The sequence below is a fragment of the Podarcis gaigeae genome (assembly GCF_964106915.1).
Source record: "Podarcis gaigeae genome assembly, chromosome: 12".
In the NCBI taxonomy this organism is placed as follows: Eukaryota; Metazoa; Chordata; class Lepidosauria; order Squamata; family Lacertidae; genus Podarcis; species Podarcis gaigeae.
Window position 1 is genome coordinate 39114467 of NC_139688.1, and position 17708 is coordinate 39132174.

Below are 17708 nucleotides of genomic sequence, written 5' to 3' on the forward strand. Positions count from 1 at the left end.
GTCCAAAACATCTGGAGGGCCAAAGTTGCCTATGCCTGCTCTAAGAACTACTATTCCCAAGTATGCCGTTAGATGGTAGATGGGGGCAAGGGCAAGGAGCTGGAAGACAGAACTATGTGTGGCATGAGTCCTTCTCTATGTCCCCTAAGTTAGCCTGCTGCCTTAAGCTATGGTGGAACAGGCTGCCGCATCATCAGTGTTGAAGTAAAACTAAACCGTTAGTCTGGTCTTCTGAACATGGAATGGGTATGTGTGTGTGGCCACTTTGTCCAAATCAGGCAGCAAGGTGTCTTGGGCTGTCCCTTTATTTTACAAGCCAAGCTTGTAAACACGCCTTCATTTTTGTGAGCAGGACTTGTAACAGGGGCATTTGCAAGGGTGCCATGTTTGTCTTCTTGTCTGAGAATGTGCAAAACCACACCTGCGGCAAGTGCAAGCTGGTTGCCTTGCTGGAAGAGAAGGTACAGAAACTTGAGGCCTGTCTATCCACACTTTGAGCTACTGGGCAAGATGAGGAATTTCTTGAAAGAGCTGAGTAGACTGTTCTGCAACAATGATGCAGGGAGGGAGGGAAAAATGCCCCTAGGGAGGAGATTGCCCATTGCAGGAGATGAGCCGCTGGAGGGACGTGACACACAAGCACTGTCAGGAGTTGATTCTACCCCAGGGGTCAGCAAACTTTTTCAGCAGGGGGCCAGTCCACTGTCCTTCAGACCTTGTGGGGGCCCCGATTATATTGTGAAAGAAAAAATGAATGAATTCCTATGCCCCACAAATAACCCAGAGATGCATTTTAAATAAAAGCCCACATTCTACTCATGTAAAAACACGCTGATCCCCGGACCATCCGCGGGCCAGATTTAGAAGGCAATTGGGCCGGATCCGGTCCCCGGGCCATATTTTGCCTACCCATGTTCTACGCCCTCACAGAATCAGAATTCAAAATGACCTTAACAGATTGGAGAACTGGGCACAGGCACACGCTAACAAACTGAATTTCGATAGGAACAAATGTCAGGTTCTGGACTTAGGCATGAAGAACCAGTTGCACAAATATAAGATGGGGGACACCTGACTTGTCAGCAGCACATGTGAAAAAGATCTAGGGGTCTTAGTAGATCACAACAGTGTGATGCAGCAGCAGCGAAAAGAAAAGAAAAAGAAATCTAATGCGATACTAGGTTGCATCAACAGAAGTATAGTGTCCCGATCAAGAGAAGTAATAGTACCACTCTATTCTGCCTTGAATAGAGGCATGCAGGGACGCAGGTGGCGCTGTGGGTTAAAGCCTCAGTGCCTAGGACTTGCCGATCGAAAGGTTGGTGGTTCGAATCCCTGCGGCGGGGTGCGCTCCCGCTGCTCGGTCCCAGCGCCTGCCAACCTAGCAGTTCGAAAGTACCTCCGGGTGCAAGTAGATAAATAGGGACCGCTTACCAGCTGGAAGGTAAACGGCGTTTCCGTGTGCGGCTCTGGCTCGCCAGAGCAGCGATGTCACGCTGGCCACGTGACCCGGAAGTGTCTCCGGACAGCGCTGGCCCCTGGCCTCTTAAGTGAGATGGGCGCACAACCCCAGAGTCTGTCAAGATTGGCCCGTACGGGCAGGGGTACCTTTACCTTTTACCTATTCTGCCTTGGTCAGAGTACTGTCTCCAGTTCTAGGCACCACACTTTAAGAAGGCTATTGACAAGTAAGAATGTGTGTGGAGGATAGTGACCAAGATGATCAAAGGTCTGGAAATCAAGGCCTAAGAGAAACAGTTGAGGGAGTTGGGTATGTCTAGCTTGGAAAAGAGGAGACTGAGAGGAGGTACAATATCCATCTTCAAATATCTAATTCTATCTATTTTTTTTTTTTTATATTAAACTACAAGCAATGTATGGGCTATTCTTTCACTATTTCAATCAAATTTCTCCTTGCAAGTACCTATATCATGGATTTTGTTGTAACAAAAGATTGCTTTGATTGAAAATTCAATAGTTTTGGTGGGCGTAGGGAATAACCTCCCATTGATACCTATGATGGAGATGGAGCCACATACTTGTGGATCTGCTGCTTATCACTGTCATGCATTTATTGATCCTTACTCACTGGTAGGATTGACATATGTCTGGAATTTCCCAGATATAGCCAGCATTAGGCTGTTGGAAACAGTGTCCTGGTGGAAATCCGGACGTATGGCAACCCATGTCGGGAGTGAAGACATTGGAGAATTTCTTTAAGAGAGTTCAACAACTTTCAACAACTTAAAAAAGCTGAACAACTTTGGCAAAAAAAACCAAAACAAAAAAAACCCCCAGCAGCTTTGGTGTCTGGATTTGCACTCTTTGAAATATGGCAATCCTTCTCACTGGATCAGAATGAACACCTGCACACATACAAAATCATGATCCTGCATTGTTAGTCTAAGAGAAAACTAGTACTGTCTGGACCCATATTTAAGAGATAACACAAAGGTAACACTCCCAACATCTTGGGATGGAAGGGACCATGACAACCATCTAGTCCAATCCCCTCCAATGCAGGAATCGTTTGCTCAACGTGGGGCTAGAACCATGACCTTGAGATTAAGTGCCTCATTAGGGTCACTTAGCTTCAAACCATGGGTCAGGATCGTGAGAATTCTGTGCACCTCTATGCACGTAATAATATTTTGCTGATTTGCTTCTGATTACTCCCACTTGTTCTTTGCTAGATGCCACTACAGAGGTTTTAGTGGTCTTTTGTGTGTGGGACCCCTCCCCCCAAGAAACATTCTGGTACCACATGGAAGACTGGCACAATTCTTTAGTTCCAAATCCTTCTTCCCTGAAAATCTATCCCAAATCTATTGGTTTAGAATAATCCAAAGCAATTTAAACTTTTAGCACTTCTTTATGATAATACCATATATTGTTTCTGGGTATCAATGCTAAACAGCCTTATTTCAAGACCCCTTCAGCTACACCACCGTTACTGATAGGAGGTTCGTTAAAGTTTTTTTGGCAGACATACTTGGGACAACTACTGTAAGTACTCAAACAAAATATAGCTGGCAACTTCTTTGTACATCATCTAAAATGGTAATGTTCTATATAGCAGTTTAGCTTCATAATAAGTCATGGTGATAAGGTTAGCGCAACCACATACACCCAAAGATGAAAATTACTTTGCTTATGTTGCTGTATTAGAATTTTATTTGCTATAGGGTAAAACAGATTTGCAAAATTCACAGTTAACTTAAAACAATAGTTTAAAACCTTTTATTCCTAGGCTTGACTGCCTTCAGGAAGAAAAGAACATCTGGTTATTTAAGGAACACAATATGTTCACATTTTCTATGACTTTTGTTTCTAATTGAGTTTTTAATTTTTCTTTATTTGAACAACTCTAGTTAGAACTGTTTTTTAATCGCTTTATATTTTTGTGATTGCCATCCCTATGTATCTATTTTCCATCTGAAAGCGTCTGCTTTGAAAATTAACGGCACTTCTCATTGGTGGTGGTGCAGAAAAAAATAGGAAACTGCCGGATAGTAAAAATACAGCAAACACCTACTCTAGGTGCTTTGGGCAAAATAATTGGTTTTGCACTCAGCATACTGTCCTTTTCACATCAGGGTAATACTTTGCTTCTGAAAAACAGTGGAGTGTGTACGTTTGAACATTTCTATTAAGAAAACGAAAATTTGGAGACTGCTCTCGATAGCAGTTTTATATTAAAGACATGGAAGTTAGCATTGTTTTAAGAAACCTCAACACGGTCCTTCTAGTATATAAACTAACCACTTCTGAAATGCTGCAATGAAAAAAAAGGGTTTATCACAGCACATTTTATAAGAATGGCTGCCAATTATCTACTGAGCTTAATTTAAGCTGCTGATACTGGTGTATGAAGCCCTACACAGCTTAAGAGCAAGGTATCTAAAAGATCGTCACATCACCTATACACCAAATTGATCACTGTGCTCTGCAGGAGAGGTGATCCTGCAGATCTTGTTGGAAGGTCTGTTCTGCACAATGTAATAATCAGGCCTTTAGCACAGCAGCACCGGCTTCCCATTACAAGTGCCATCTTTTAGGTGCTTGCTGAAGATTATCCTCTTTCAATATGTCTTTTAAGTATTCGAACTGAACTTTATTAGGTTTTAAAATTGTTTTATATGCAATTTTTGAAAACATTGCTTTTACGTATGCACATGTTTTTAATTTTGTTTATATATATATATATATATAATTATTTAAATATGCTTTTATTGTAGAATCGCTTCAAGATGGATTGGAAGCAATTCATAAATGAAATAAATACTAATAATATCAAAAAGAAAGACAAACTGTAAAAGGGAGAATTCTGAATGATTATTAGATTGTTAGGAAATAAATTTAAAACAATCAAATCAGGCATTTTACATCTATTGTACCTAAATAGCTCAAAAACTGCATGCAAGCAAATATTTACATAATTATACTTCGCATAAAGTTGACAATGCTAGAGGCTTTATTCAGAATCTGATTTTTATATTTTTTATTTTTGCAGAATTTGAGATCCCCTTTTCCATTCTAGTGCTCAAAGTTTGTTCATATCGCTTATACTCATGAATACCTCAAGATCGACCAACCAGAGCCAGGTGCAAAAGAAACACTGTTAGAGAAAATGATGCCTCTGAACTCATTCTAAACTACAGTATTTGTTTTCAGTATCAGAACTGAGCTAAGTTTGCAGTCCTTTCACAAAAAAGTCCATTTCTGGTTATCCCAAGCTTTCTTCGTGTCGGTAGCCTGAAAAAGCATTTTGTTGCTGCTTTTGTTAACAACAATTGGATGCCAAAAAAACTCTGGTCCATCTACTGCAAATCACCCAAAGATCGAACAGTAACCCTCCCCCTCCGCTCCACAATTTAAATGAGGAAAGAAGGGAAATTTACAGGTAATCCCAAAGTGAGCAAATTATTTCAGTGAAATGGAAGAATTCATGCAAATATACATAATTTATTATTGTTGCACATTTGTTTTGGAAAGAAGAAAGGAAGATGATAGTCACTTGCAGGAGAAGCAGGTGTGTAAAGGCAGAAAACAAGGTATAGCAGGCATTTGTGCTTAGTAAAACGTCTGCACAAACTTCTAATTTCCATGTTGAAGTGAGAAAAATATTATGTTGCATTGCTGGGCTGGTTGGATCCTGGGTTGCACTGTAGGCTCCTTTTTGCTGGAATGAAGATGTTTTCTTAGAGACTGCTCTGTGCCAAAGTCCGTAAAGATACTACAAGGAGTATGTGGAAGCTGGGATATTTAGTTATTTGCATCCCTATGAGAAGATGTCTGAGACTATACTAGGACTGCAATTCTATGCACACCTACCTTAGAGTAATTCCCACTAAACACACTGCATATTCATAGGCATAGGATTGCAGCATAAAACTATGCCCCCCCCCCGGAAGTATAGTTTTGGCTCAGCTGTAATCACTACAGTAATGTCAAAATTCACTGAATATTTCCCAAATATCTATTGGTTTTTGATGAAACAATTTTTTCACATATGAAACAATATCTATTTTTCACAAAGAAAATGAAGCCAGCATCCACTACAACTGGAGGATGGTGTGATGGTACAGAGCTGATCTCTTGACCTCCCAAGCAGCTGAGTCACTGCTGCTTAACAGGAGGAAGAGGGTTAAAGGGATGCTGACATAGTGAAATGCAGAGCCAATCTAGTGCTCTTCCTGGTGTGCTTGCACCATGCTGACCTTCCCAGCACCTTTCCCCTCTCCTTCCTGGTAGGCAGTAGTAAGTCATCTACTGGGAAGTCATATGAGCTCCATCATGCTGTCCATTAATGCCCACTACCCTGTACAAGTACTGTTTTAAGAATTGGTCTCTCTTGTTCTTGCTTCAATTACAGGTGCCAATCCATGAAAATGTCTGCAACACCTGCATTTAACACTGAGTGAATAGTAAAAAATCTATTTCTGAGACCAACTGTGTGGGACTTATCAGACAAGACTTCCCCCCCTTGACCTTCGTCATAGGGCCCATACAAGGAAAATAGTTTAATAAACACCTATTCCCCAGAATGTAAAGGCATAAAACCAATGAACAATTATTATTTTTTTGCTGTAAAGAGTGGCATCCTGTTTTTAAAGTTTATCATTTTAAACATTTTTCTGCTTTAGTGCCTATGTGTGCAGAATGTTCAGATTTTTAAAAGACCAAAATGCTTTCAAGTATCATGGAGATGATAGATTTTACTTTTCGTCAGAAAGGAAATTTTATGCACAATAAAGAGTAGAAGTGTATGCAAGCGGTTCTATGCAAAACCAGAATTAAAAATGACGTTTTTAAAAAATCTGCATGTTTAATGTAACAATTCTTGTAGAAAATAATCAGTAACCAAGAACAGTGAATAAAATTCTGATTCTGTTTTTATTAATATAAATTCCCTGAATTACTTTTATATGCTTTTATGCTACTTTTGTGTTGAATTTCTGTTTTAAAAATATTTTTAAACAGCTTTTACATTGTATACAGCTTAGAGATCCTTAAAATATTAAGCAGTTTATAAATGCTTTAAATAAATGAATATCAATCAATGCTAATAAATGGATGATCCATGTAGTAGATCAATGTGGACCTCTGGCTGGCCAGCTCAGATCCACCTGCAGGTGGAAAGAGGCTCTGAAGCCAGTTCATACAGGGGCACAGAATCAAGACTAGCTCAAAATGAATTTTTAGGAGAAAAGCACTTTCAGTGTTTAGGTGCTCATGGTGTTTTAGGACTGGTGCTGATGTGACTCTATATGTGCTTGTTTTTGAGAACCTAAGACCTCGCCAGACTGAATTTTGCACATATCCAGATACATATTCAGATACCATAATTTGATGCTTTTGAATTATGGTGTTGGAGGAGACTCTTGGGAGTCCCATGGACTGCAAGAAGATCAAACCTCTCCATTCTTAAGGATATCAGCCCTGAGTGCTCACTGGAAGGACAGATCCTGAAGCTGAGGCTCCAATACTTTGGCCACATCATGAGAAGAGAAGACTCCCTGGAAAAGACCCTGATGTTGGGAAAGATGGAGGGCACAAGGAGAAGGGGATGACAGAGGACGAGATGGTTGGACAGTGTTCTCGAAGCTACCAGCATGAGTCTGACCAACCTACGCGAGGCAGTGGAAGACAGGAGTGCCTGGCGTGCTCTGGTCCATGGGGTCACGAAGAGTCGGACACGACTAAACAACTAAACAACAACAACTGTGTGAGCTCTTACGAAGTGAGCAGATGACCTGTTCTGGACAGGGTCACTCTCCTCCGGAGTGATCAAGTTGGAAGTATTCCTTGATCCTGGCTTGCCATTTGAAACTCATGTGCCTTCAGCTGCTAGGAGCACCCATGGCTAGCTCCAATCAGTTTGCCAGCAACAGCCCTTCCTGGACAGATGTATCTTTGCCGCAGTGACCCATCCTCTCATAACCTCCAGACTAGACTGCTGTAACTGGGGCTGCCCTCAATGATTGTTCAGAAGCTGCAACTGTTGAAGAATGCAGCACCCAGAATGATGGCGAGAACTTCTGCCTGGGCACATAATTACACCAATCCTTAAGGGTCTGCACTTGTTCCCTGTGCGCTGGCAGCTCCACAATGCCCTGTAAAGTATGTACATGAGAGGGCCTTTTCTGTGGTGGCTCCCAGGTTGTGGAATGCCCTTCCCTCTCATGTGCACCTGGCATAATCATTGGATAAGTTTTGTTTTACATTTGCCTTTGGGGGTAGAGAACGATCTCAGAGTTATCACTCCCTCTGCAGCAGTGTTGCTTGTTTTGCTTGCTGTTTGATATGGGCTAATTTAGTGCTGTTATGAAGCACCTACTCTTTGCTTTAAGCTGTATGAAACCCACCATGAGACTGCAAGATGAAGAGTGGGCCATAATAGCATATAAAGACACTAACTAACTAACTAACTAACTAACTAACTAACTAACTAACTAACTACTGCTGGGGGCAAGCCCTTGAATGTTAGCTCACAAGCAGTCAGAGATGGTAAAAGATTGCAAGACTCCACAATCCTTGGCTGCTTTTGACAGCTTTGTTCATTCAGGAAAACCACAACGAGGCTTCTCCTGGCTGTTGGAGGCAAATATTCAGAACTGCAGGTAATGGAATCTTTGAATATCACATCTCGGGCCAAAAAGGCTTCCAACCAGGAGATATTCCAGAATGACCTTCTGAGAAAGTGAATTTGAGACTTTGCATTGCCTCCTCCTTCTTTGAGAAAACCCACCAAGGCTTGTATCTGGACCCAGGTCTCACCACCTGTACTGTGGTCTTCTTCTTCTTCTTCTTCTTCTTCTTCTTCTTCTTCTTCTTCTTCTTCTTCTTCTTAATTGAATTTATATACTGTCCTATACCCGGAGATCTCAGGGCAGTTCACATAAAAAGATCACAGTATATAAAATAAAAATAAAAACAATAACCCAATAGTACCTTCCCCAAAAGAGCCACATTTTAAAAGGGTATGGGGTGTTGATCAGGTCAACCAAAGGCCTGGTTAAAAAGGAATGTTTTTGCCTGGCACTTAGAGGTGTATAATGAAGGCGCCAGGCGAACTTCTCTGCGGAGAGCATTCCACAGACAAGGAGCCACTGCAGAGAAGGCCTGTTCTTGTGTTGCCACCCTCTGGACCTCTTTATTAACACTAGAACACAACACCTACAACGAAAATACTAAAACCAGTTTGGGACCTTAAATAAGCTGGGTTGGATCCAAAGGGTTCCCCTCTGATATATCCTTGTCAAATCTAATACAAGAGAGGCTATGCTTGGTAGCATGCGAAAGCATTGCCACTTGAGATTACATTTCAAAATTCTGGAGATACAGTGTGAGGCATATGACTTCAAATTTAAAAAGAAAAAAGGGTGGGATTTGCTCCTCTGTTTTCTGGGCATTCATTCTGAATGGCCCTTAGTGAGCAACTCAGAGCTATCACGTTGCCATCCAAAGCTAGAAGCTGACAACAAGGGCCTAGGTCAAAACAATGCAAGTTCTCTATGAGTCTGAGCCCAGATACTTCTTTTTGAAATGACAATTTCCCCTCATTGTTAACTCTTCCCTCTCCTCATGCATTAAACAAGGACTGTAATGATGTTTTAAAAGCAGTTGGGATGTGCCTCATCTGCAAAGATTTCCAAGTGACTTACCTTTGGATCTCTGAGAAACAGAGCTCTCATGATCAACGAGTGGACATCTCCAATTGGAGGATAATGCATCAGAAGTCCCAAGCAGGTCTGATAATTACTTGATATCACTAAAAGTAATAGAAAATATGATAAGATTTTCCCCCCTCAGTTTGACATAAAAGGAATCATTCTAAGCACAATTTGTAAGGTTCTGGAAAAGATTATCGTCACCAAATAGTATACAACTCCTCTCTTCCTTTAGTTAAACATAGCCTCAAATGGTTGAGGGCTGATTTACAACTTTTGCTTTCTTTCCTAAACACGTTAATCCTAAAATTAGCTTAAAGGTAAAAGACCCCTGACAGTTAAGTCCAGTTGTGAATGACTCTGGGGTTGCGGCGCTCATCTTGCTTTACTGGCCGAGGGAGCCAACATTTGTCCGCAGACAGCTTTCCAGGTCATGTGGCCAGCATGACTAAGCCGTTCCTGGCAAAACCAGAGCAGCGCACGGAAACGCCGTTTACCATCCCGCTGGAGCAGTACCTATTTATCTACTTGCACTTTGATGTGCTTTCGAACTGCTAGGTTGGAAGGAGCTGGGACAGAGCAACGGGAGCTCACCCTGTTGCAGGGATTCGAACTGCCGACCTTCCAATCGGCAAGCCCTAGGCTCAGTGGTTTAGACCACAGTGCCACCCATGTCCCTTCTAAATTAGCTTAGAGAACCACTTATTGGCCCCTCTTAAAAGCTTGCTACATATTTTAATAGGATGTATTAAATTTCCATTATCTAACCTCCGTCTAGTTAGCACACAACTGTCCCTTTCTGGGTATGTGATGAACTTAATTATGGGTGAAATTAAATAAATCTTTTCTGCCAAGACTATGTAAACTACTTCATTTCTTTAGCACCATCTAAATCTTGGCAATCCATCTACTGGAGCTGTCAAAGGAGTGCCAATTATTTTTGAATTGTTCGCCTAAATTGCTAATAATAATAAAAAAAATCTTTTAGATAGTGCAACTTTACAGTTTTGAGAACTTCAGTTTTAGAAATAATATCATTTTTATTAATTAAAAGCCTTTGTGAAAAATGTTCTTGCAACACAAGGCAAAAATCATTGATAAAAAAAGAAATCCAAAATATATTGACTGCTTTATGGCCTTAGAGACTTACTCAACAGCTTCCCTGCACCCGCTTCCATGTGAGTCAATCTCATATCCTTTGGTACCTTCCCATCTTTCCCTGAAGAGGTTTATGAGGAAAAGATTCAGGACTGGGCAAAATGAATAATTATAATCTGTGTAGGGAGCCACTTTATCATCTTCATTTCCGTTGCTGATCCGACAGCTTGTAATTTTATACATCTGCTTTCATTTGTAAAGCACTCACTTATCCTACTCATTTTTTATCTGTTCTGCCTGTTTCTTTTTCTTTCCTTTTGTTTTTCTTGTTCATGTTCAGATACCTGCTTTTCTCTCTTCTCTTTGAAGTTAGCATAATGAATGCAATACAATGGGCTCAGTCAAGAGTTCTTTCTGCTGAGTATAATAGATGGGACCACGCATTATATAGAACCAATCAAATCAAATGTAACACAGTATAAGGCAGTTGTGATAAGGATTCTTTATACTTTCTTAAAATAAATAAGAATGCTGGGAGTAGTTCGTCCTAAATGGATTTTGTAAGACAACATCTGATGTATTTTCTTCAAACATACCTTTTAACACTCTAACTGAAGCCAGATTTTAGATTTTTTTATTTGTTTCTTTTTTGGGGGAAAAGACTAAGTGTGATTTGATTCAATAATGAGCATTAAAATATTGATCGTAGGTATTTGCTATTATAAATTATTGGTAAATGCAACAAACCGAAGAAATGAAACTTCTTTATTATGTGACCAAACCCAACCTATTATCTTAAACAGGGGGTGGCAAATGGGAGGTGAAAACTTTTGGGGGTCTTTTTTTGTGATAGCTGCTTTCCTTACATGTGTAAGACAAAAACAGACACTGCTTTATATAATACTTTGTTCTAGTTCTATTTCATCTTCAAGGTTGAAAAAAAAGAAACCCTTATGAATTCAAATTGGCAGAAACAGTATGTTGCAACATCAGTAGAGAGAAGCTGATACATTTGGATACCAGAATCATTTCTCATCTATATGAGTTCTTTGAAAGATATAGGCAAATACCTGAAAATATAGCTTTTTTTGGGGGGGGGATATTTCTACTACAAAGTTCTTTTTGGAAAAAAAAAGACATCTAGCTCATAAGTGAGCAATTATATGTCTAGAAGGCTTAAAACATCCTAAGAATAGTAGTATTGGTGCGGAGCAAAATTAAAAATGCAAACTTCTAACTCTAGATTAACTAATCTGGGAAGACTATGGTTTTAGAAACATGGCATACAGACTTCATTTGCAATCTCCACTACCTATATAATTTTATTTTATTTTTTAAAATATTCAGATTAAGAGAATAATTAAATCACTTATAACTTACGTGCCAAAAGCATTAACAGTTTAAATTAAGGCACCCTTGGCTAACAGCTAACTCCTGCATCACAGCACACACTCTACAACAGAAGTAGCCAATGTGGGGCCCTCCAGATACTGTGGTCCATGACTCTCATAATCCTTGACCACTGGCCATGCTAGCTAGGGATAATGGGAGTTGTAGCCCACAACAACTGGAAGGCTCCACCATGGCTAGTCCCATTTTACAGTTTCACCCATAGTAAAGGTAAAGGTAAAGGGACCCCTGACCATTAGGTCCAGTCGCAGACGACTTGGGGGTTGCAGCGCTCATCTTGCTTTATTGGCCGAGGGAGCCGGCGTACAGCTTCCGGATCATGTGGCCAGCATGACTAAGCCGCTTCTGCCGAACCAGAGCAGCACACGGAAACGCCATTTACCTTCCCGCCGGAGCGGTACCTATTTATCTACTTGCACTTTGACGTGCTTTCGAACTGCTAGGTTGGCAGGAACAGGGATCGAGCAACGGGAGCTCACCCCATCGCAGGGATTCAAATCGCCAACCTTCCGATCGGCAAAACCTAGGCTCTGTGGTTTAACCCACAGCGCCACCCGCGTCCCATTGGTCACCCATAGTACTCGCTTACAAATTAGCCTCCATACACCCACACTTCCATTTGGTCTTTTAGTCATAATCCTTTTCCTCTGCAAGTTGAGAGGCACTATAGTGCAGGACTCTATGAGGCAGCGGCCATCTAGCTGCACACTGCTTTCCTTATATGCTTTCACATTTGGGTGAGAGGGAGAGAGAGAGAGAGAGAGAGATGCAAGACTGGAACCAGATGGGCATTGGTGCAAGTGTCTGTTTCATCATAAGGTGGCCTAAGCAAACAAGTGAAAGGAGAAAGCAGGTCCTACATTAATTAATTAATTAATTAATTAATTAATTAATTAATTAATGCTTTTATACTGTCTCTCACATCAGTCTAGAGGTGGTGTATTAAATATAAAAAACCTACATCAATAAAAACTTAATACAGCATAATAAATAAAAACAGGTGGCTAAACTGTTTCAGAAAAAAATACCTTAGAAAGACATATATTTTTATTCACATGGTAATATAAACTTGATATTCTTTTTCATTCTTTAGGATTTGAAGAGGTGCTCAGGCTATAGGAAGGAGCTTGTGGAAGGTCATCTTGCCTTACAGGACCACTAGTAAAACAAATCTAAAAAGCTCTGTTGGGCTCACAGAACGACTTTTATGATACTTTGGGCCATGGGCTCTATTTACAGCCTGCTTGATCATTTAGTCCCATGAAAGACTGTATTAGTATATATATATTTTTAAGCGTTCCATTTATTCCATAGTTCTGGCAGTTTAAAAAAAGCCACTTCCTATATTAGCTACTACAAGTGATGTAAAAAAAAAAATATTTAAGGGAACAACTCTCTTCACAAGAAACGGCTCAGTGAGGACTAATCAAGCTCAGTAGCTATGGAACATTAACTGATAATTGGAAAATAAAACCTGAAAGTAAGTGATGGCAGTTGGATGGAATGGAGTATTCTGAAGGTGGGGATGGCTGGAACCCCTGAAAAGTTTCAGTACTGTTAGAAGGTGAAGATACACAGCAACATTTTGTTGCAGGTTCCTCTTAGATGGGATGTATTGTTTTTGTACCAGTGGTACAAATGCTGATATTTATATATTTACACAATTCTTCTGAACTGCTTTGCGGTTCCTTACAGGGAATCAGATTGTAAATTCCAAAGTAATAAGGGTCTGGTCCAGCCTTTTGGGGGTCATGTATCTACGTATAGAAGGAACTTCATAGGACACAGACACAAAAAAGGCCAAAAGGTCCCTTGCAGATTGCAACTGCCTCACTTAGGGGTCTTTTTACAGTAGCTGCCATATGCTACCCCGATGCAAGGGAGGAGGGAAGAGTCCACCTGTAATTTCCCCTTTAGAACAGTGCTAAGGCCTTGTGCAGAAAAGCCTAGGGATGAACTGGAAAAGAAGAGAAAAGAAAGAACACTTGATAGTTTCAAAAATCTGGTGGTTGTAGAAAAATGGATTAGCATCAATTCAATGTCCTCTATATAAAAAAAGAACAAAAAACAAACAAACTGGAAAAAGCCCATTTTTAAATGGTTTCAGGAATTTCAGTCCAAATGCTTTTTTGGGCCAACCTCAACATCTCAGATCATTGGGAATGGAGCATTTGAGGCAACAGAGTCTATCAAAGAATCAAGTGTGAATAATTGTTTGCAAGATTTGGCTCTCAGGTAGTACCCACAGGTGTGCTGGAGACTTCTGCATGATTCCTGCAAGTCAGCTAACACACACAAAATCTTTAAATGCTTATTCACAAAGACTTCACAGACTTTTGCAGTTGGAATGTTACCAGATGCATACAAATTTGCCCTGGAAAGGTGGGCTGACTTTAAAATACAATCTACTGGAAGGCCTGGTTATTGATAACCATAATTTGCTTAATTTACCTTTTTGTGGTTCTGCACGTCTCTCAACTAATTAGGATAAATTGGTGGTTTTATTACAAATTTATTTCATTTACTTTTTTACCTTCCCAAGTATTCTCTACTTCCTACTTGCTTAATATAGATTTTGCTTTAGAGTAAATCTCCACATAGTTACCTATATGAACATTCCCCTGAACTTTTGTGTTAGTTAAGTTTATGGGACTCTAATACACATCAAAAATAATTTACGTGCTCATGTGACATAGTTAAAGGCAAAATAAAATAAAATAAAATAAAATGCAGAGAATTTTTGTAAAAAATAAATTTTCTTTTAATACGTTTTCCCTTATTTTAGAAATCCATAAAATATGTCAGTAGTGAATGTATAGTTTTACTCAATACACTACATGTGACAGAAGGTGGAGCTCTATACTTACCTTGGCCACTTGGTTTTATGCAATGCAATCTACACTTCTGTGTTTTAAAAGAGGCATAGCAGGAGGAAGAACATCCCAAAAACCAAAATGTGCTTTAAAGTTGTTGCTTTCTTATATATTATAAACAACTTCAAACAACTTCCAATCAAAATGATTTTTTAATTATTTTATTTCAATTAGAAATATATTGCATTAAATATATATATATAGGCTATATGTATAATGTAATGCATACTCACAGGCATCTCTAATGTATAGCAGCATGGCTAAGAAAACATAGTCAACTAGATTGAGAGTGATGCTGTCAGCAAATAAAGCATCCCAGATGACAAGAAGGTCCTGGAGGGGAAATTCTCGCCCAAATAGAAGCCTTACCCATCGCCTGCAAATAAAGTCAACAAAACATATCAAAAGTTGAACCAAAAAGATCAGGAATTAATAGTTTACAGGGAAATCCAACACACAGTAACTTATGATTAAAATTAATATAGATATGTTTACGATGTTCTACATATCTTAACCTGGTTATAGAAGGAAGTGTGTGAAAGACTTTAAAAACTCTAGCTCTCTAATGTTGTTTAGCAGATAGGATTTATTAGAAAAGCTTTGTCCCAGTTTACCTATCATTTCAGCTTTATAAGCAAATGAAAGAAGCAGCTGCAATAAAAACTCCAAAAAAGTCCGCGGATGAGCTCAGCTGTAACAGCTTTCAGTGGAATTGAGCAGACTTCAATGGAGAGCACCTTCCTTCTGATTTAAAAGAACTTAAACGTCTGAACTGAACCCATAATCTTAAAATGGCATTAAGAGAAACCACTGGGCACTTAAGATTATAAATTTTACTTTAAGGATTTAGTTGCAACTGCCATCTGGTTAAACAACACTAGGTGCAAGATGGAGTAACTTTCAACGAGGGTTTATTTTGTTGTGTGCATATTAGGAGTAATAAACACTTCATGAAGAATACAGAAAAAAGAGAATAATGTGTAATTTTAAACGTATCTCACAGTAGCTTTCCTTTGGCTCCCTATGAATATCTACTTCTGAAATCTGAATAGGTGCTACAATAGGGGAAGCAGGGGAAACATGGAGCAAAGCTAATTTTGCACAATTAATTCTAACAACATTATGTGCAAGGTGTTTTACCCAATAGTGGGAAATTACCCCTCAGTGACAAGCCTACAGGAAACTATTACCTTTCAGTGTCGCAAACATTACTCAGACTCTGCAGGAAGCCTATCGCTTTAAGTAGCACTTGCGCCTTCCCTTAACCCCCCACCCACCCACCTTTCACATTTCACAAACTGTTAGGAGTCATAACTCAGCAATGCTTGAAGCATTTGAGCTGACATTATTCACAAACGACCTCATGCAATTCAGGACAGAGGATGGATAAAACTAATACACTTAAAGGCGAAAAATACACCATGGCATAATGGGATTTGTTATTAGTCTTTTATCAGAAATCTCCTTTTCTTCATTACCACTTCATTATGCAGTGTTAATCGTTTGTAAATGTAGGATTCTACTGCTCAAACCAAAATCAGCTTCCCCGCTTTCTTCTTCTATTCTGCTTTTAGAAATTCTCTTGGGAATATTAAGTCTTAGTCCCCAGAGGTATTCTGTTTTCACAGATGCAGACAGCTGACAAACTGGACTGCTTTAGTAACCATAATGCTGCCATTAATGATCTGAACCTCTGTGTCTCAATGGGTGTAAGCAATTCACACAACTGAAAATGGATGTATACTAACTGCTATCTGTTCTTTTCCAGCAACATTTCACTTGTAGCAGCCATAAACCAAGGACCCTATTGTCTCTGAACTATGTTACCATATGGCTTGACTTCAGCACGTTTGCCTTCATAAAAAGGGTTGCTTTAAGGAATTAAGTTCTAAGTTGGAGTGTTTTCTTACTAATTAACACTCTTTTATTGCTCTTTCAAATATTTAGAGACAATCTAAGTTTCACTTAATGATACTGTTGGACAAGAGGAGCCCCTTTCTTTTCAGATGGCTGTCTATAGTTTAATTATAGCCGTGTCCTGTTAATTTCAGCCTCACATCTGCTACACCTGCAGACTACTATGCTCACAACGGTGTACCCTTTTATCACATTCGGTAATACAATAATCTGTATTTTACCACACCAACATAGCAATTGCAACCAACTGCAAATACAGAAGGGAGTTTTTAAAGCAATAATAAATATAAGAGTTACTACAATCTCCTTGCTGAAATGCATAACCCCATGTTCTACACGTGATTTCTATGTAATTAAACCATAATCCCCAAACAATCTGTAATTACTACCCACAGACAGTGGTTTAATAATGACCTGCAACACAGAGAAACAAATGCTCTGGAAACTTTAAACTACAAGAGTGACATATTTTTAAAATCAAATTTAAACTTTAAAAGGAAATAATTTTTATTAAGAGTTCCTGGGAACAACATCTTCCTGGAACCTCAGAGAGATGCTTCCCGTCAGGGTAGACAGACAATACTGGACTCAAAGGACCAATGATTTGACTCAGTATAAGGAACTAAACCTCTGCATAGGTTATTTTTTGGTGGTGGAGGGGGGAACCTAATGAGTCATGCATTGCCTTATCTGCGTAAACTATTTCTATTCTGACTGAGAATAACAAGCATTTCAGATACAGCTTGCTGTTTTCTGTACTACATCCATAATCTTTTTCAAGAACGGTCCCACAAAAAGCTGAAGGCTCTTGCGGTTTCAAAGGTAGAGACGACTGTCCTTTAGGGGCATGTCTGGGAAATCAAGTGGGGAAGATGTCTTGACCTGAGATTCAAGGTATTCTGAACCTGCTCTTAACATGCCTTTCTCCCACAATACGTCTCCCTCGTTCCCTTAAACATTTTAAACCAACCACAACCCCTTCCACATTACTCAATTGACTTTCCTTTGCAAATTTAATGGACTCTGCAAGGTAAGAACACACTGCTAACATAGGCAGTACAGTAACAGCAAAGAGACTCTGCACAACAGGTTCCCATCATCAGCTTCCATGTCATTCACAAGCACAGACTCTACACCAATTGTTGATCTATTTGCATCTGGAAAAGTCTACTACCAATATAGGTGAGGTCTTCCATGCTAGTGACACCAGATACCTGCTAAGCACACGTTCATTTTT

General features: G+C 39.6%; 1 protein-coding gene across 25 annotated transcripts in view; it reads right to left on the reverse strand.

Moving 5' to 3' along the window:
- Positions 1-17708, reverse strand: part of TBC1D5 (TBC1 domain family member 5) — a 254655-nt gene that overhangs the window by 44179 nt on the left and 192768 nt on the right. For all 25 annotated transcript variants that reach the window (XM_083705751.1, XM_083705758.1, XM_083705747.1 and 22 more), the window contains exons 14-15: positions 14788-14930; positions 9168-9274 (exon numbers count right to left, since the gene is read on the reverse strand). In XM_083705751.1, the coding sequence (XP_083561877.1) occupies positions 9168-9274; positions 14788-14930 (250 nt within the window). The remainder of the gene's footprint in view (positions 1-9167; positions 9275-14787; positions 14931-17708) is intronic.